The sequence below is a fragment of the Calonectris borealis genome, chromosome 3 (assembly GCF_964195595.1).
Source record: "Calonectris borealis chromosome 3, bCalBor7.hap1.2, whole genome shotgun sequence".
NCBI lineage: Eukaryota > Metazoa > Chordata > Aves > Procellariiformes > Procellariidae > Calonectris > Calonectris borealis.
In genome coordinates this window covers 83,871,232-83,884,121 of record NC_134314.1, presented here as the reverse complement: position 1 = coordinate 83,884,121, position 12,890 = coordinate 83,871,232, and the positions used below count along the sequence as shown (strand labels likewise).

Genomic DNA, 12,890 nt, shown 5'->3' with positions numbered 1-12,890 from the left:
GTTTTTGTGTGTAGGTCCAGCTACAAGCAAATTTTATGAATGTTAGGATTTATAGTGCTTTTAAAGATGGTATTTGCATCTGGAATAACATGCTATTCTTAAAACCTCGTAGCACCTGGACAGCGATGAGGATTCTCCTCTAGTCACGCTTTCCTTTGCCTTGTGTATACTGGGTCGAAGAGCTTTGGGAACTGCAGCTCACAATATGGCCATCAGGTAATTTTTAGGAATCCTTTTTCTTCATTTTAGAGCAAAGACCTGTTTGTCTTTTTTCACTGAATGTGGAATCTCAGCAGAAGATTAGATCAAGGCGAAGTCTCTTTCCTCCATAAAATGATTTGTTTTCTGCCATTCTTGGACATCTTTTACTTTGGTAGTTTGCTTAATAACTAATATTAGTCTTTATTTCATAGGGCAAAGCAGAATTTTGCATTGAAAGAATAGGTGCCAATGGTTATTGCTTGTGTTCACTCATGCCTGGCCTGGCTACTGTAATGCTGGCTTCCTCCAGAAGGGGAAGAAACTGCTAAGTACTCTGACATCTAGTTAGCTAAATAATAACAAATCCATAAGGGTCCTCTATTCCTCAGGGCTGTATTCCGTGTTCCTTGTGCCCCTTCATTCTGGTGACCGAGGAAGGGAGAACCTCACATCTCTTGAGACCGCAGCTTTGTCTTTTCTCAGTCTACCTTACTCATTCATTCATTCATTCAAAACACTTCCTAGAAAGTCTGGTTAATTACAATATGCTTGGTTAAGTTTATTTCTGGATATGCTCTTTACCTTACATTTTCCTTAGGGATTCTTTCACTAGGAGTTTTGAGTTGTTTGGGTTTTATAACCTACCATTTATACCGTGCTAAGTGTTCAGCCTGGGTAATTCATTTTACAGGTAAGGCATTTTATTAACGAAATAATCTTTACTTTCTTAAAGTCTAACTTCTCTCCTAATTTTCGATTTTTATTAGGTGTATTTGAACTCCCTGTGTTCACAAGAGTTTAGTAACATTAGTGAAGATTAATAAATACAGTCTCTAAGTGACCTTGCTGTATTGGCACAAAACTGTGAATAAAGGTAGCTAGCCCTCTAGCAACACGGTCCCTAGAGAGGATTTGTCTTACTAACAAGCAAACAAAGAGAGCATGTGCAATTTTGAATGCATTTTCTGTTATAAGATAAAACAGTCCTTTAAATATTCACTCTAGCTTTGTTATCTGTTGAGTTGTTTGTAACGTCTGTTTTTATGTCTTCCTCTTTCAGCCAGTCACACAAAATGTTCATGGCCCACACGCCCCATTTCTTGGTGTGCTGCTTCGTTCGGCTTTCTAAAGTGGCTTTCGTCATCTCTTTTGTACTAGTCTTTGTACATTCCCTTCCCGTAGTAGTTTTCTTCTGGGTTGAGTTTCCTCTCCCTTCATTTCTATGCACTCGAATTAGTGTGATGTGTAGTAAGTCATCGATATTTCAAAAATTGCCCTATTTTTTTTATGATCCAAATGAGTTTGGGGACATGATAGAAAAGTTGATGTGCATTTGTGATTTTTTTTTGAGAAAAGATTAAAGTGAATTTGATCTGGGGCTGCAATAGATATGTCACAGTGATATTAGAAATGCATCTAAAAATATCACAAAAGCTTCCTAAAACTGTCATCACATTGCATGTACTTTTCACAGGATCTTAAAATCTTCATTACAGTGTTTTGGCACTACTACAGATATGATAACAATGTCACCTATTTTTATTGGCTTACATGGTCAGTAGCTAATGGAAAGAGATAATATTATCAGAGACTTTCAAAGCTTAACATGGAACATATGAATGTTGAGAATAATTATTTGCAAAGTCTTCTGTAAAGATTTTAATAATAATTGCAGGAGTCAGCTATAGCATGTCTTTTTAAAATCTGGAAAGGTACCAATGAACCAAATAAGTTTCTCTCGTCTGGTGAGTGGACACTCCATACTCAAAAATACTTTTCCTGGGGAGAAAAGGTCTGTAGAAGGGGAAAAAATGTAAAAGTCTCATGCACAGAACAGCTCTACCCCTGAATCCATTTCTGAATCCATTCTGTATAATCCTGTATCTTTAACTCCTGATTTTCTTTTTACTAAGAAAGTGCTCCAGGGCAGTATTGAATCACTGTATTTTTTTTAAATGTATTTTGTGACATAAAAGGGATTAAGTGGAAGCTTCTGTCAGTATCTTTTTCAGTCCTACTTCACAGAAGCTTTCCCTAAAAAAGTTTCACTGTGAAAAACTGTGTCACTTACCCACCTGGTTAAATTACCTTTAATACTTTTCAGCTGTTAGAAAGATTTGCAGGGAAAAAAAAAAGGAATCTGAGTAGCACAAGTCAAGTTATAAATTGCTACAGCTAGAAAACATGACTTTAGCTTAGTGAAATATGTTATTCTTGTCTTAAATAATTTGTATGTTTATTTTAATTGATAAAAACAATTTAGTAGAAATTATTAACTAAGGAGCAAGGTGGGTACGCTACCCCCTGACATCAAGACCTTTATCAACAAAAATCCCCCAAATACATTCACTTCAGCACAGAGCGCAGTTCTTACCGTACTTACAGCGTTCACTGCTTCACACAGATCTTCACAACTTATTTAAACACAAAGCAGCAGTAAGTCAGCAAGACTCCGATAGGAATACAATTATATGGCATGCCCGGGGGAAGGAGACTTTGTCCAACACGTGCAACGCTGCTGAGGCCGGAAGGAGATGTGCCCGAGGATTAACTTTAGGCACCGAAGGCAGGTCTCCCTCCCCTCTCTCTGTGTTTGATGGAGATACAGCAGCTCTTACGAGGGGTGATTTAGAGCATTATTGCTGGTCCTCGCCCCCAGCTCTCAGGCTGTTGCAGGTCTGCATTCAGTCAGATGGGGGAGAAGTACTTACGGTCCTCAGAAGCTGGAGGAATCGTTCCTTAGGTGATGCTTCAAAGTCCTTTTCCTTGAAAAGGTGTCATGATATTTTGGGGAGCTTTTGGAGCCTACTGGTGCTGAAGAGGGTTTTAGTTTTCTGCAGAGGTGGTGTCAGAACAGGCAGTCCCACAGCCAGCTGTGTGCCTGAGGGGGATGCGCTGCATGTACGGCTGTTGGGAGCTGGCTCACTTTGTAAGAGATCAGGGCTCCTAACACATGCTCTGTCACACTTGAATGCTGGACTACAGAAACTTAGATTATTTAGATTACTGTGGTAGGAGAAATGACCTTGAACTTCATCTCAGGACTGTCTGTTAATTCTGGCTGCGAAGCATCTTGTCTACAACGTTGCTAGAGGTTTCGTGATGAGTTTGAGATGTAATGGCCAGATAGGCATTGTAGTCTTCTCCTCCTCACACTTATTTCTATGAAGTGTTTCAGATATGTCCAATCTGAGCAAACTAGCCAAGACTCTGTGCTCTGTGGTCCATGTTTTGTTCTCGGGAGTAACTGTGCAGGTAGTAGGAAACTTTCTCCGGACTAAGTCTAGCCCTTGCTGTGTCTTGAGGAGTGACAGTCATCCAACTGTTATGCAGAAATAGTAATGCAAAGGTAATGTTACACTGAGCTGTGCGCTACAGAATTGAGATTCAAGTTTACATTGTGTATGTAAACTATCAATTTGCTCTCATTTACACATGATTTTGTCTAATCTATTAATCAGTAAATGTCACTGTGTAAACCAAGATTTTAAATGCTCTCATATAATGTATGTAAATAATTATGCAGTGTACCTGTTCATGTAAATGTCAGTAGAAACCCAACATTAACACTAGATTACACAATAAATGCATTCATTAAGAAGGAAGAACATTGCTATGCAAATCACTTGCTCTTTTTAACTGTCATTAGGAGGCATACTGCACAAAATGCAGTTTGAAGAATGACATGACATTACCATTCATTCAAATATGAGTGATATGTTTAGGTGTGTATTTGTAAAAAATTACTTAATAATCCTATTCAGCCACGAGACCTATTAGTAAATAAATGTTCAGTATATATTTCAAATTTGGAAAAATATAAAAATCTCTTAATAAAGCATCTCTCATCAGATACTTCCAACGCTACCAAGCCTGGATGCTCAGGTCCCCTGAGCTCCCTCCGGGCGTTATCACTCAGTGTGGACAGAGGGTCACTCCAAGGAAAGCCTCTGCCTGGAGGAACCGCTGCTCGTGCTGAAGCCCAGGGAAGCAGCTGGCCCCACTTGCCCCTTCCCTCCTGGGCACCACGTTGCACTGCCCAGCATCTGAGGGGAAAGAGGCGGAGGGCACGGGACATGGCACCACAACGCTGCCCGTGGTGCCGCATTGCTAGTGGGAGTTCAGGCAGACAGTGCAGCTTTACGTCTGCCAGAGCTGAGCAGAGCAGAAGCAGGGGAGAAAAGTTTGACTCTTAGCTCACAACCACCATCATCTAAAATACAAATTTAGAAGGGCTACCATTGAAAATATTTCATTCAGGTGAGCTATGACATCTAGGTCATTACCAGCTCACAGGCATGCGTGTTTCTTTATTCCTTAAATAAATCTGCTGTTAACATTGGGAAAGGTCTATAAACTGCAGACAGAGGATGGGTTTTGGTGTGGAAAATACAGACAGATATATTCACCAGCTCATTAGTCTTCACCCGTACTGTTTTCAGGCTTGCATCAAATGCTTTTAGTTTCAGCTGTTGGAGCAACGTAAGGAGTGCGGTAGGAAGGAGTATTTGCTTTGGCTCTGTTGCCCTCCCTCTGGTATTTGTGGTGCTACTTAATCCCCTCCTTTCTGTACGTTCGAGGGGCCGATGGTTCCCACACACCTACTAGAATCATAGAATCATAGAATCATACAGGTTGGAAAAGACCTCTAAGATCATCGTGTCCAACCGTCAACCCAACACCACCATGCCCACTACACCATGTCCCTAAGGGCCTCATCTACACGTCTTTTAAATACCTCCAGGGATGGTGACTCCACCACTTCCCTGGGCAGCCTGTTCCAAGGCCTGACCACTCTTTCAGTAAAGAAATTTTTCCTAATGTTCAATCTAAACCTCCCTTGGCACAACTTGAGGCCATTTCCTCTTGTCCTATCGCTAGTTACTTGGGAGAAGAGACCAACACCCACCTCGCTACACCCTCCTTTCAGGTAGTTGTAGAGTGCGATGAGGTCTCCCCTCAGCCTCCTCTTCTCCAGGCTAAACAACCCCAGTTCCCTCAGTTTAGTCTTGTTCTAAAATAGCTCGCAGTTGTGACAGCAGCTTTTCGGGTTCTTAGCTCAGAGGGTTAGAAATGTTGCCAGAAATAGTAGTTATGTCTCTTCTTGATCAATGTTGTTTCTTTGGCATGTGAATTTACCTTAATTAGTTTTTTAAATATTTTGAAAGAGCCTGTACTAATTGAGGTATGTTAAAACTGGGCCAAGAAAGCAGCAACAACCTTGAGTCAGGCCTGAGATCAAAGCTGTTGGCTTTACAGCTTCCTTATAATCTCATTAGAGTCTTCAGGAGAGAGCATAACAATGGGAAAAATAACAACAGCTGGATCTTATGGGGATTAAGGGCTGCGTGTTACAGAAGTAATGGCTTGAGATAGTGTCACATTATAGGCAGAATGTACCCAAAAGCCTCATTACGATTGGCAGGAGAATAAAAGATGTCCAGGGTTTTGTGAATACAGCGATCTCCTCCAGACCTCGCTGGTGGAAAATAGGATATATAAAATAATTGACTCTCAGCCTCTCACAACTACTGCCACCACTGCTTTGCTCCTTGTAGCAGTCGTATTTGTTCTTAAAAATGCTGGTTAGAGAACTTATTATGCAGAGGGATGAGAAATGGATGAGCGTTCCCTAACTAAGCACAGTGAGAGCTGTACGTGCTTCCCTCTGCTCCCTCTGCTGATGCTCAGCTGCGGTTTGCATAGCTGTCCCACTCCTGGCCTTGCTTTCAGCAGATACTGCTGTTCACAGCAGCCTGTTTAGCATGTGCTGATGCCTATAAGACACTTTGATGTGAATGCAAACTCTTTGTCTGCTCTGGTGTTCAGATGTGGCTCTGAGAGCCTCTAATGATGTAAAAAACAGTTCTCTCTCCTGCCTGCTCCTCCCTTCATCCCAGCCAACTTTTCAGAGCAAACGCAGGGGGTGTTATGTGGGGAAAAACTATGCTACAGATCATCATTAGGCGCAGAGTTCAGGCTAGTTTTTTCAGTGTCATCCGGGGAAGAATATTTAGATACAGAAGTGTTTTTTTCCAGGCAAGGATTCAGCTGTGTATGCTGGATGTTGTCTAGTGGGTGGGCGAGTGAAAGGACCCTTCCTGATTTCTAGCCTTTTCAAAGGAGATGATAGTCACATATTTCACCGCGCTGGCTGTATCCACCGTGTTTTTTCCCCTAACTGGTTTATTCTAGGGCTTTCCTAGCTATTAAGCAGGATTTGGGTATACTACCATTTTCTAAACTGTGGAGATGATTGATTAAAAGTCAGTGGGGATCAGAAGACGCTCCTTGAAGACACAGAGTAACTCTCATCGAAATCAGCGTTTGAATGTTTTGAAGATCTGAGTGTAAGTGCCTGTCTCACATAGGTATGTTTTAATATGTAACTTAGTACTAATAAATGCAAATCAGTTAAGAATTCACAAGAGCTTCCCCGTACTCTTCATGTTCCCAGCAGCGACAGCAGCCCTGCCCTCCCGACTGGCCTTGGTCCCACTGATTAGTTGATTTGTATTACACGGTGCTTTCGCGGAGAAAATCGGTATCCAGCTGTTTTTCTGGTAACAACATATATATCTTTCCATTTTAATTTCGAAAACATGCTACCCACCAAGGGGGCAAAATTAGAATGTGTCTGAGCTGAGGATAGGCCGAGCAGTCTCCCAGTCTCTCTTCTCTCTCTCTCAGAGAAGAGAAAAAATTTAGAAGATTTTTTTTCTCTTCCTAAAATAATTAAGAAAGCTCAATTATGTGGAAAGATTATGTGTTCTCTGGAGAAAGCCTGGGTGGTAATGAAAACCGCTAACATCTTAATGCAGCTTCTCCTCAGAGCCTTTACAATCTGAAAAAATCAACTGTTGTTGGAGTAAGTAAAATCTTGGCAGGTAGATGAAACCATGTCCTGTGGGTTTGCAAGAGATGCCTGTTTTTAACAGATGGTTCTGTTTTCCTCAATTTCGAGATCACTTCTTCAGAGCAGCATTAGGACGGCAGTCCTGCTACATAAGCATTATACAAGTGGCTGTGGTGTCGTCGTGGGAAGCTCGTGATTCGGGGTGCAGATTGGAGCTGAAGGCTGGTGCAACCATTTTCTAACAACTCCTTGATTTTGTACCTTTTACCTCTTGCTTAAATCTCAGGTCCAGGCAAACTGTCATCCAAGGTCAGGCAGAACTGGTTACATCTAGATTCTTATATTAGAAAAAAGAAACCCGGTGCATATTTGCTTTAGGGCTCGTTGTTTCAGTATGAAATGCCTGCCGTTTGATTCATGGTCTCACCTGGTTTGCTGAACAGTTCCTGAAACTTAGTATTCTTCTTAGTACATCTGGTATAATGTTCACGTCTGGGTTGGAGTTTCATGACAAAAGTCTCAGATTTGCTGAAAATATTTTTTACAGCTGTTTTGTTTTTTTTTTTTTATTTTTTACCTTGCAAGGAGAACTGCTAAGAGTAACAGGGCCAATCAATAAACTTCCAAATCAGGGTGCGGCTTCTGCTGCCTGCAGAGGGACTGCAGAGCAGCTGGCACTCTTTGACCTGGTCTCTTTGGCACAGACGCAGAGAAGCAGCACCCTGAGGCACCCCGTGACCCAGCCACCCATCCGTAGGACATCCTTTGTTCCAGGTGCCACATGCATTTCCTGGCCAGTCGTTTACAGTGCCAGCAGAGGGAAAACCACCTATCCCGAGGAAGGTTTCTCATTGGAAATATGCGATGCGACCCCTGCTTTATACCCACCGCAGGAGCTCACCCGGCGCCGGAGGGCCACCGGTCACTGCGCAGCTCAGCCCGTGGCCGGCAGCTGGCAGGGGTCTGGCTTGGCAAGACGGGAATGACTTCTGGGAGTGACTGCTGCCTTTCTCTTACAGCTTGGACTCTTTTCTTTATGGGCTCCATGCACTGTTCAAAGGAGACTTTCGGATAGCAGCAAAAGATGAGTGGGTCTTTGCAGACATGGATCTATTGCACAAGGTTGTTGCCCCGGCAATCCGAATGTCTCTGAAGCTACACCAGGTAGGGTCTTTTTTTCATTTTTATTTTTAACTTTTACTACCGCATCTGTTTTCTTAGGGAAACACAGGAAACCTTAGAAGCTGTCCAAAGAAAAAAAAATGAGAGGGAAACGGAGTACTTGTTGCCTTATTCTGAGAAACTTCCTTAACCAAAATGGAAAAACTTGGCATTTATTTATTTTGCATTCACTTGATCTTCTTTTCTGTACCCTCCAGCTGCCCATTTGAAACCATTCCTATTGCAGAGCTTGACCCTGTATGTTTCATGAAAACAAAACTGACGGTCATGTCATGTTTTACTTGCATGAATACTATAAAGATAGTTTCTAGATTGAAAAGAAATACATTGATTAGACCGATTTCATTGCTAATTTATCAATGCTTTCGTGAATGGCCATACACATGTAACGCTTCCGTATGTTAAAAGACACAGCTGAGAGAAGAGTGGTTTGAAGGGTTAGTGTCACGGCTGTTTGTTTGATTATGTCAGGCTGTTTCTGACCCCATTCTGTTTTCAGTTGTAAAAATCTGGCACACCTCCATTGAAGTTGCTCCAGTTTCTTCAGGTCAACCCCTGTATAGCTTGGAGTTGATTTTATTCTTGCTCTGGCACGTTATGATTTAGTATCATGTGCTTTTATCATGCATGATATTTATGATTGCACTAAATGTAACTGAAGTGGAACTGCAGTGAATTAATATCTGAGAATTTGACACAATAATTTTATGAATGTTATTGCTGGCCATGTTGCTGCGTGATAGCTAAAGTAGTAACACAATGTTGTGATACCTGCTGATGGATTCCCAGTCTGTGCTTTTGTTGGTGGTTTTTCGTGAATAATTTCGTGGAATGCCCCAGGTGATTCCAGCCTCTGTCCTGCTTACTCAAAAGCTCTGCCTCCCGTGGTTTCCCACTTTATAAAAAGAAAGTGGATAAGCTGGTATTCTCCGAGTGTCATGGAGACGTGAGATCAGAACAGGTTACAATAAAAGAAAAATCATACCTTTCTATATTACTGTTAAATTAATTGTTCTACCTCCCCAAAGACACGCTGTATCAAATGGCAAGTCACTTGGGGGGTCAGCTGGCCGCTGTTCAAAAAACAGGATTTTGTTTATTGTTAATAGTTTCTGTGTTTTCACAATATACTGACCTTTTCAATACTTTTTCCTGCACTACCAGGACCAGTTCACCTGCCCAGATGAGTATGAGGACCCAGCAGTTTTGTATGAAGCGATCCAATCTTTTGAAGAAAAGGTTGTGATTTGTCACGAAGGGGACCCAGCCTGGCGCAGCGCTGTACTTTCCAACAGAGAGGAGCTGCTAACCCTGAGACACGTGGTAGATGAAGGAGCAGATGAATATAAAGTTATCATGCTCCACAAAAGCTACTTGAGCTTCAAGGTCATCAAGGTACATATAGCATCCTTCTAATACTGCGGTAATTTAGGGCTGTGGTAACTAATATTATTTCCGAGTAATCTGGCCAAAAGGAGAGGTTGATTGTAGTTATTGGAGTAGGGACTGGAGGCTAAAAGAGCTCTCTTCAGCTGACTTCCATTTTGCATCCATAGGCTTGTATATCTGAAATAACATTCCAGGCTTTACCAGGCAGTAGCTGCAAAAGTTCATAAAACCTGTTGGTGCAAAGACCTGAGGCGTTTGCACACGCAGCTACTGCCGTTCTACCTGGATCGTGTAGTTCTGCATCTTAAGTAGCAAATGTTTTCACACGATCCACATGTTTTCAACCTACCTGTAGGTCAACAAGGAGTGCGTCAGAGGGCTTTGGGCTGGGCAGCAGCAGGAACTGATTTTCTTACGCAATCGTAACCCAGAGAGAGGAAGCATCCAGAACAATAAACAGGTCTTGCGGAACTTAATTAATTCTTCATGTGATCAGCCACTGGGATATCCAATGTACGTTTCCCCTTTAACCACCTCGTACCTTGGGACACACAGTCAACTGAGGAACATTTGGGGGGGACCTGTCAGTTTGGACAACATTAAAAAGTGGTTCAGATCCAAATGGTTAAGGTAGGTGTTAAATTTTGGCTATGCAGATAGAGACCCTGCAGTCTCGGTTCCACTGTATTTTCTGTTAAAAGACAGTAATTCCACACTGTTATCTATGAGCAAAAAATGACTCGCAAATAACTCAGAATATACAAAATAGCCCTGCAGATATAGCAAAAAGCAAATTACTCATTAACTCATTCATGGCTTTTAAGTAAAGCTTTCTACATGTTCAACAAGATTCATTATCGAATCACTTAGCACTACAGACATTTCCCTTATTCCAGGGAATTTTACTGTTTATGCCTTGTGAATAGGGGTATCTTTTCTGTAACTTAGTGACATGTCAGAACATGAGTGAATGTGTTGGTGGGTTATGGTGGGTTATGCGCCAAAGCTTTGGCGGTATAGGTGATCATCCCCAGGTTACTGTTCTTGACCAAAACCCATCTAAAAATGTACTCGCTATCCACCAAAACTGCCGGACTTCCCCTAGGTGTGCATGATCAGTATCTGACACATTCCATCTCTCATTCCTACATGCACTTTTCATACAGCAATAACGCACTCTTGGCTCATTCCCTCCACCTGCCCTATTGCCACTGTGGCTGCGGAGAGGCCTGGGACCGTGGAGAGACTATGGGAGCCAGCTTGCATGCTAGGACCTATGCTAAAATGCCAAGATTAAATCTAGTGGCTCGATATGCTAGTTTCCCACCATGCAGCGCATTCCCACTGAGCTCCCTCCAGCCCATTTCTCTTCTTTGCTACTGGGTTACCTCATGCAAAAGTTGACCTTTAGAGACCGCTGTAACTTTAGATAAAGAGTCCTAAGGTCTTGCAGGGCTCCAAAGCCACTTAACACAGACAAGGAAAGATTTGGTTTCTGTCGTATACAATTTTGTTCCAAGTAAGCTTACCGCATCATCATCCTTGTCATCTCATAAAATGTCAAAACACCTGCACTGGTATGAGAGAGTACAATTACACATTTTGAGGGCACCCAACATTGGTGGCACAAATTTTTGTGCATAATAAATGGCTGACCATGCGTGTGTTCCTGCAAACAGAATGCGGAAGGACTGCCATGCAGCTCACCACGAGAGAGGGACCGTTGAAGAGGTGGATAGTGGAGGGGGGTCTTCGTCTAGCAGCAATTCCACAGGCAATTCAAGCCAGAGCAGTAGCTCGCAGCCCACCAGAGATGGAACCCCTCAGTTGCAAGCTTCATCTCAAGAGGTCCACCAGCGTGCAGGTATTTGCACAATTTACTTGGCTTTTTCTGTAGTCTTGTGAGGGGCCATGGAGGCCGATGCTATTGGGGCGTGCTTATATCCAGTGGGAAACTAATTTCAGAAAGGGAGAGCTTTGTCCTTTCTAATGACCAAGCACATGTAGGAGATGGCTTCCTGATATTATTCCAGTTATTTACTGGGAGGGTATAAGACAAATGTGATTCACCAAAGGTTCCACTGTCAAACTCCTTTATGTGTAACTTTTGGACTAGGAGGTGCCACTAACAATGCCAGAATGAGAAATGCAGGTGGGAGGGAGTCTACATGTGCAATGCAGGGAGCCCGTACCACAGTGAACCTGCGCTTATTGGTGGCTGGGAACAGCAGAAGTGAAAGTATGCAAAAATCTTAATTATCTTGGAAGGACCATAATGATTTATTTGAGGAATTGGTTTGGCAATTGTGCATCCATGCATGTGGCGAACAAACCAATAGGAAATAACTTCTTACGTCTATACAGCAGTTACCAGGCGAAAATTAAATGTTGCCAATCATTCTGTCAACTAACAGCTGAGCCCTTCTCATATTAAATTATGGATTCAAAAGTACTTCAGACATATTCACAAGGTAGAACTACTGGCCTTCATATTGGAAATATATATTAAGTTTGGCAGTGGGTCACTGTGAGACCTATCACTGTGGGATCAGGACTCATAATGTAAAGCCAATTAACTCAACCTTTCAACAAGTTGTGGTATTACTGTATAAATTAAAGCAGAGAGCTAGAGCGGTATGACACTTGTTTGTTTCCTGTTAGATCATTTTGACCTATCATTAACGATAATGGATAGGACTGGAGAAAATCTTGCCCTGAATATAAATCATGTTGTGAGAATAAGATAACTGCTGCTTTTAATTGAGTCTAGCGTTAGAGGAATCCCCATGGGCATACTCATAACTTGACACTGCAGTAATCAGAATGGCAAACTTAATTGTAAAATAATGATCCTGAGCATGCCATACAAGAATGAAAGTTAATTGTGAGTTGTTTAAAAGAACGTATTGGGTGCCCAGAAAACCACAATCAAGAGAGAAGGTCACACGTAGTTAAGAAAAGCAACCTAGCAATGAAGAAATGCACAACAAATGCAAGGAAGTGGAAAACAGCAAATGCAAATCAGTATTCAGTCCTGAGAGATCATTGATAAGAGAAAGAGAATGAAACAAGGAGAAGTTTCTGGCTAGCACCATTAGGGACAAAAAGATGAAAGTGGGTTTGTGGCTGTTTATTTTTAAAGAGTGTTAGAAGCAAACGAAATCCTAACAGTCGTCTCGATCCATCACTATATAGAAAGGAAGAGCTGCCAATAACGTAGAAATGAGAAAAGAAATGTCTGGTTTGTATTGGGGAAAACGCA

General features: G+C 42.0%; 2 protein-coding genes across 3 annotated transcripts in view; one reads left to right on the top strand and one right to left on the bottom strand.

Moving 5' to 3' along the window:
* The window catches only part of PCNX2 (pecanex 2), a 160,211-nt gene that overhangs the window by 141,503 nt on the left and 5,818 nt on the right, over positions 1-12,890 (top strand). The window contains exons 28-32 of the mRNA XM_075146457.1: positions 113-216; positions 8,077-8,221; positions 9,404-9,634; positions 9,984-10,258; positions 11,308-11,492. Of these exons, the coding sequence (XP_075002558.1) occupies positions 113-216; positions 8,077-8,221; positions 9,404-9,634; positions 9,984-10,258; positions 11,308-11,492 (940 nt within the window). The remainder of the gene's footprint in view (positions 1-112; positions 217-8,076; positions 8,222-9,403; positions 9,635-9,983; positions 10,259-11,307; positions 11,493-12,890) is intronic.
* NTPCR (nucleoside-triphosphatase, cancer-related) overlaps positions 10,129-12,890 on the bottom strand; it is a 28,936-nt gene continuing 26,174 nt past the window's right edge. The window contains exon 5 of one of the 2 annotated variants that reach the window (XM_075146456.1): positions 10,129-10,319. The gene's annotated coding sequence lies outside the window, so the exon portion shown is untranslated. The remainder of the gene's footprint in view (positions 10,320-12,890) is intronic. The other variant, XM_075146453.1, reaches the window with a different exon arrangement.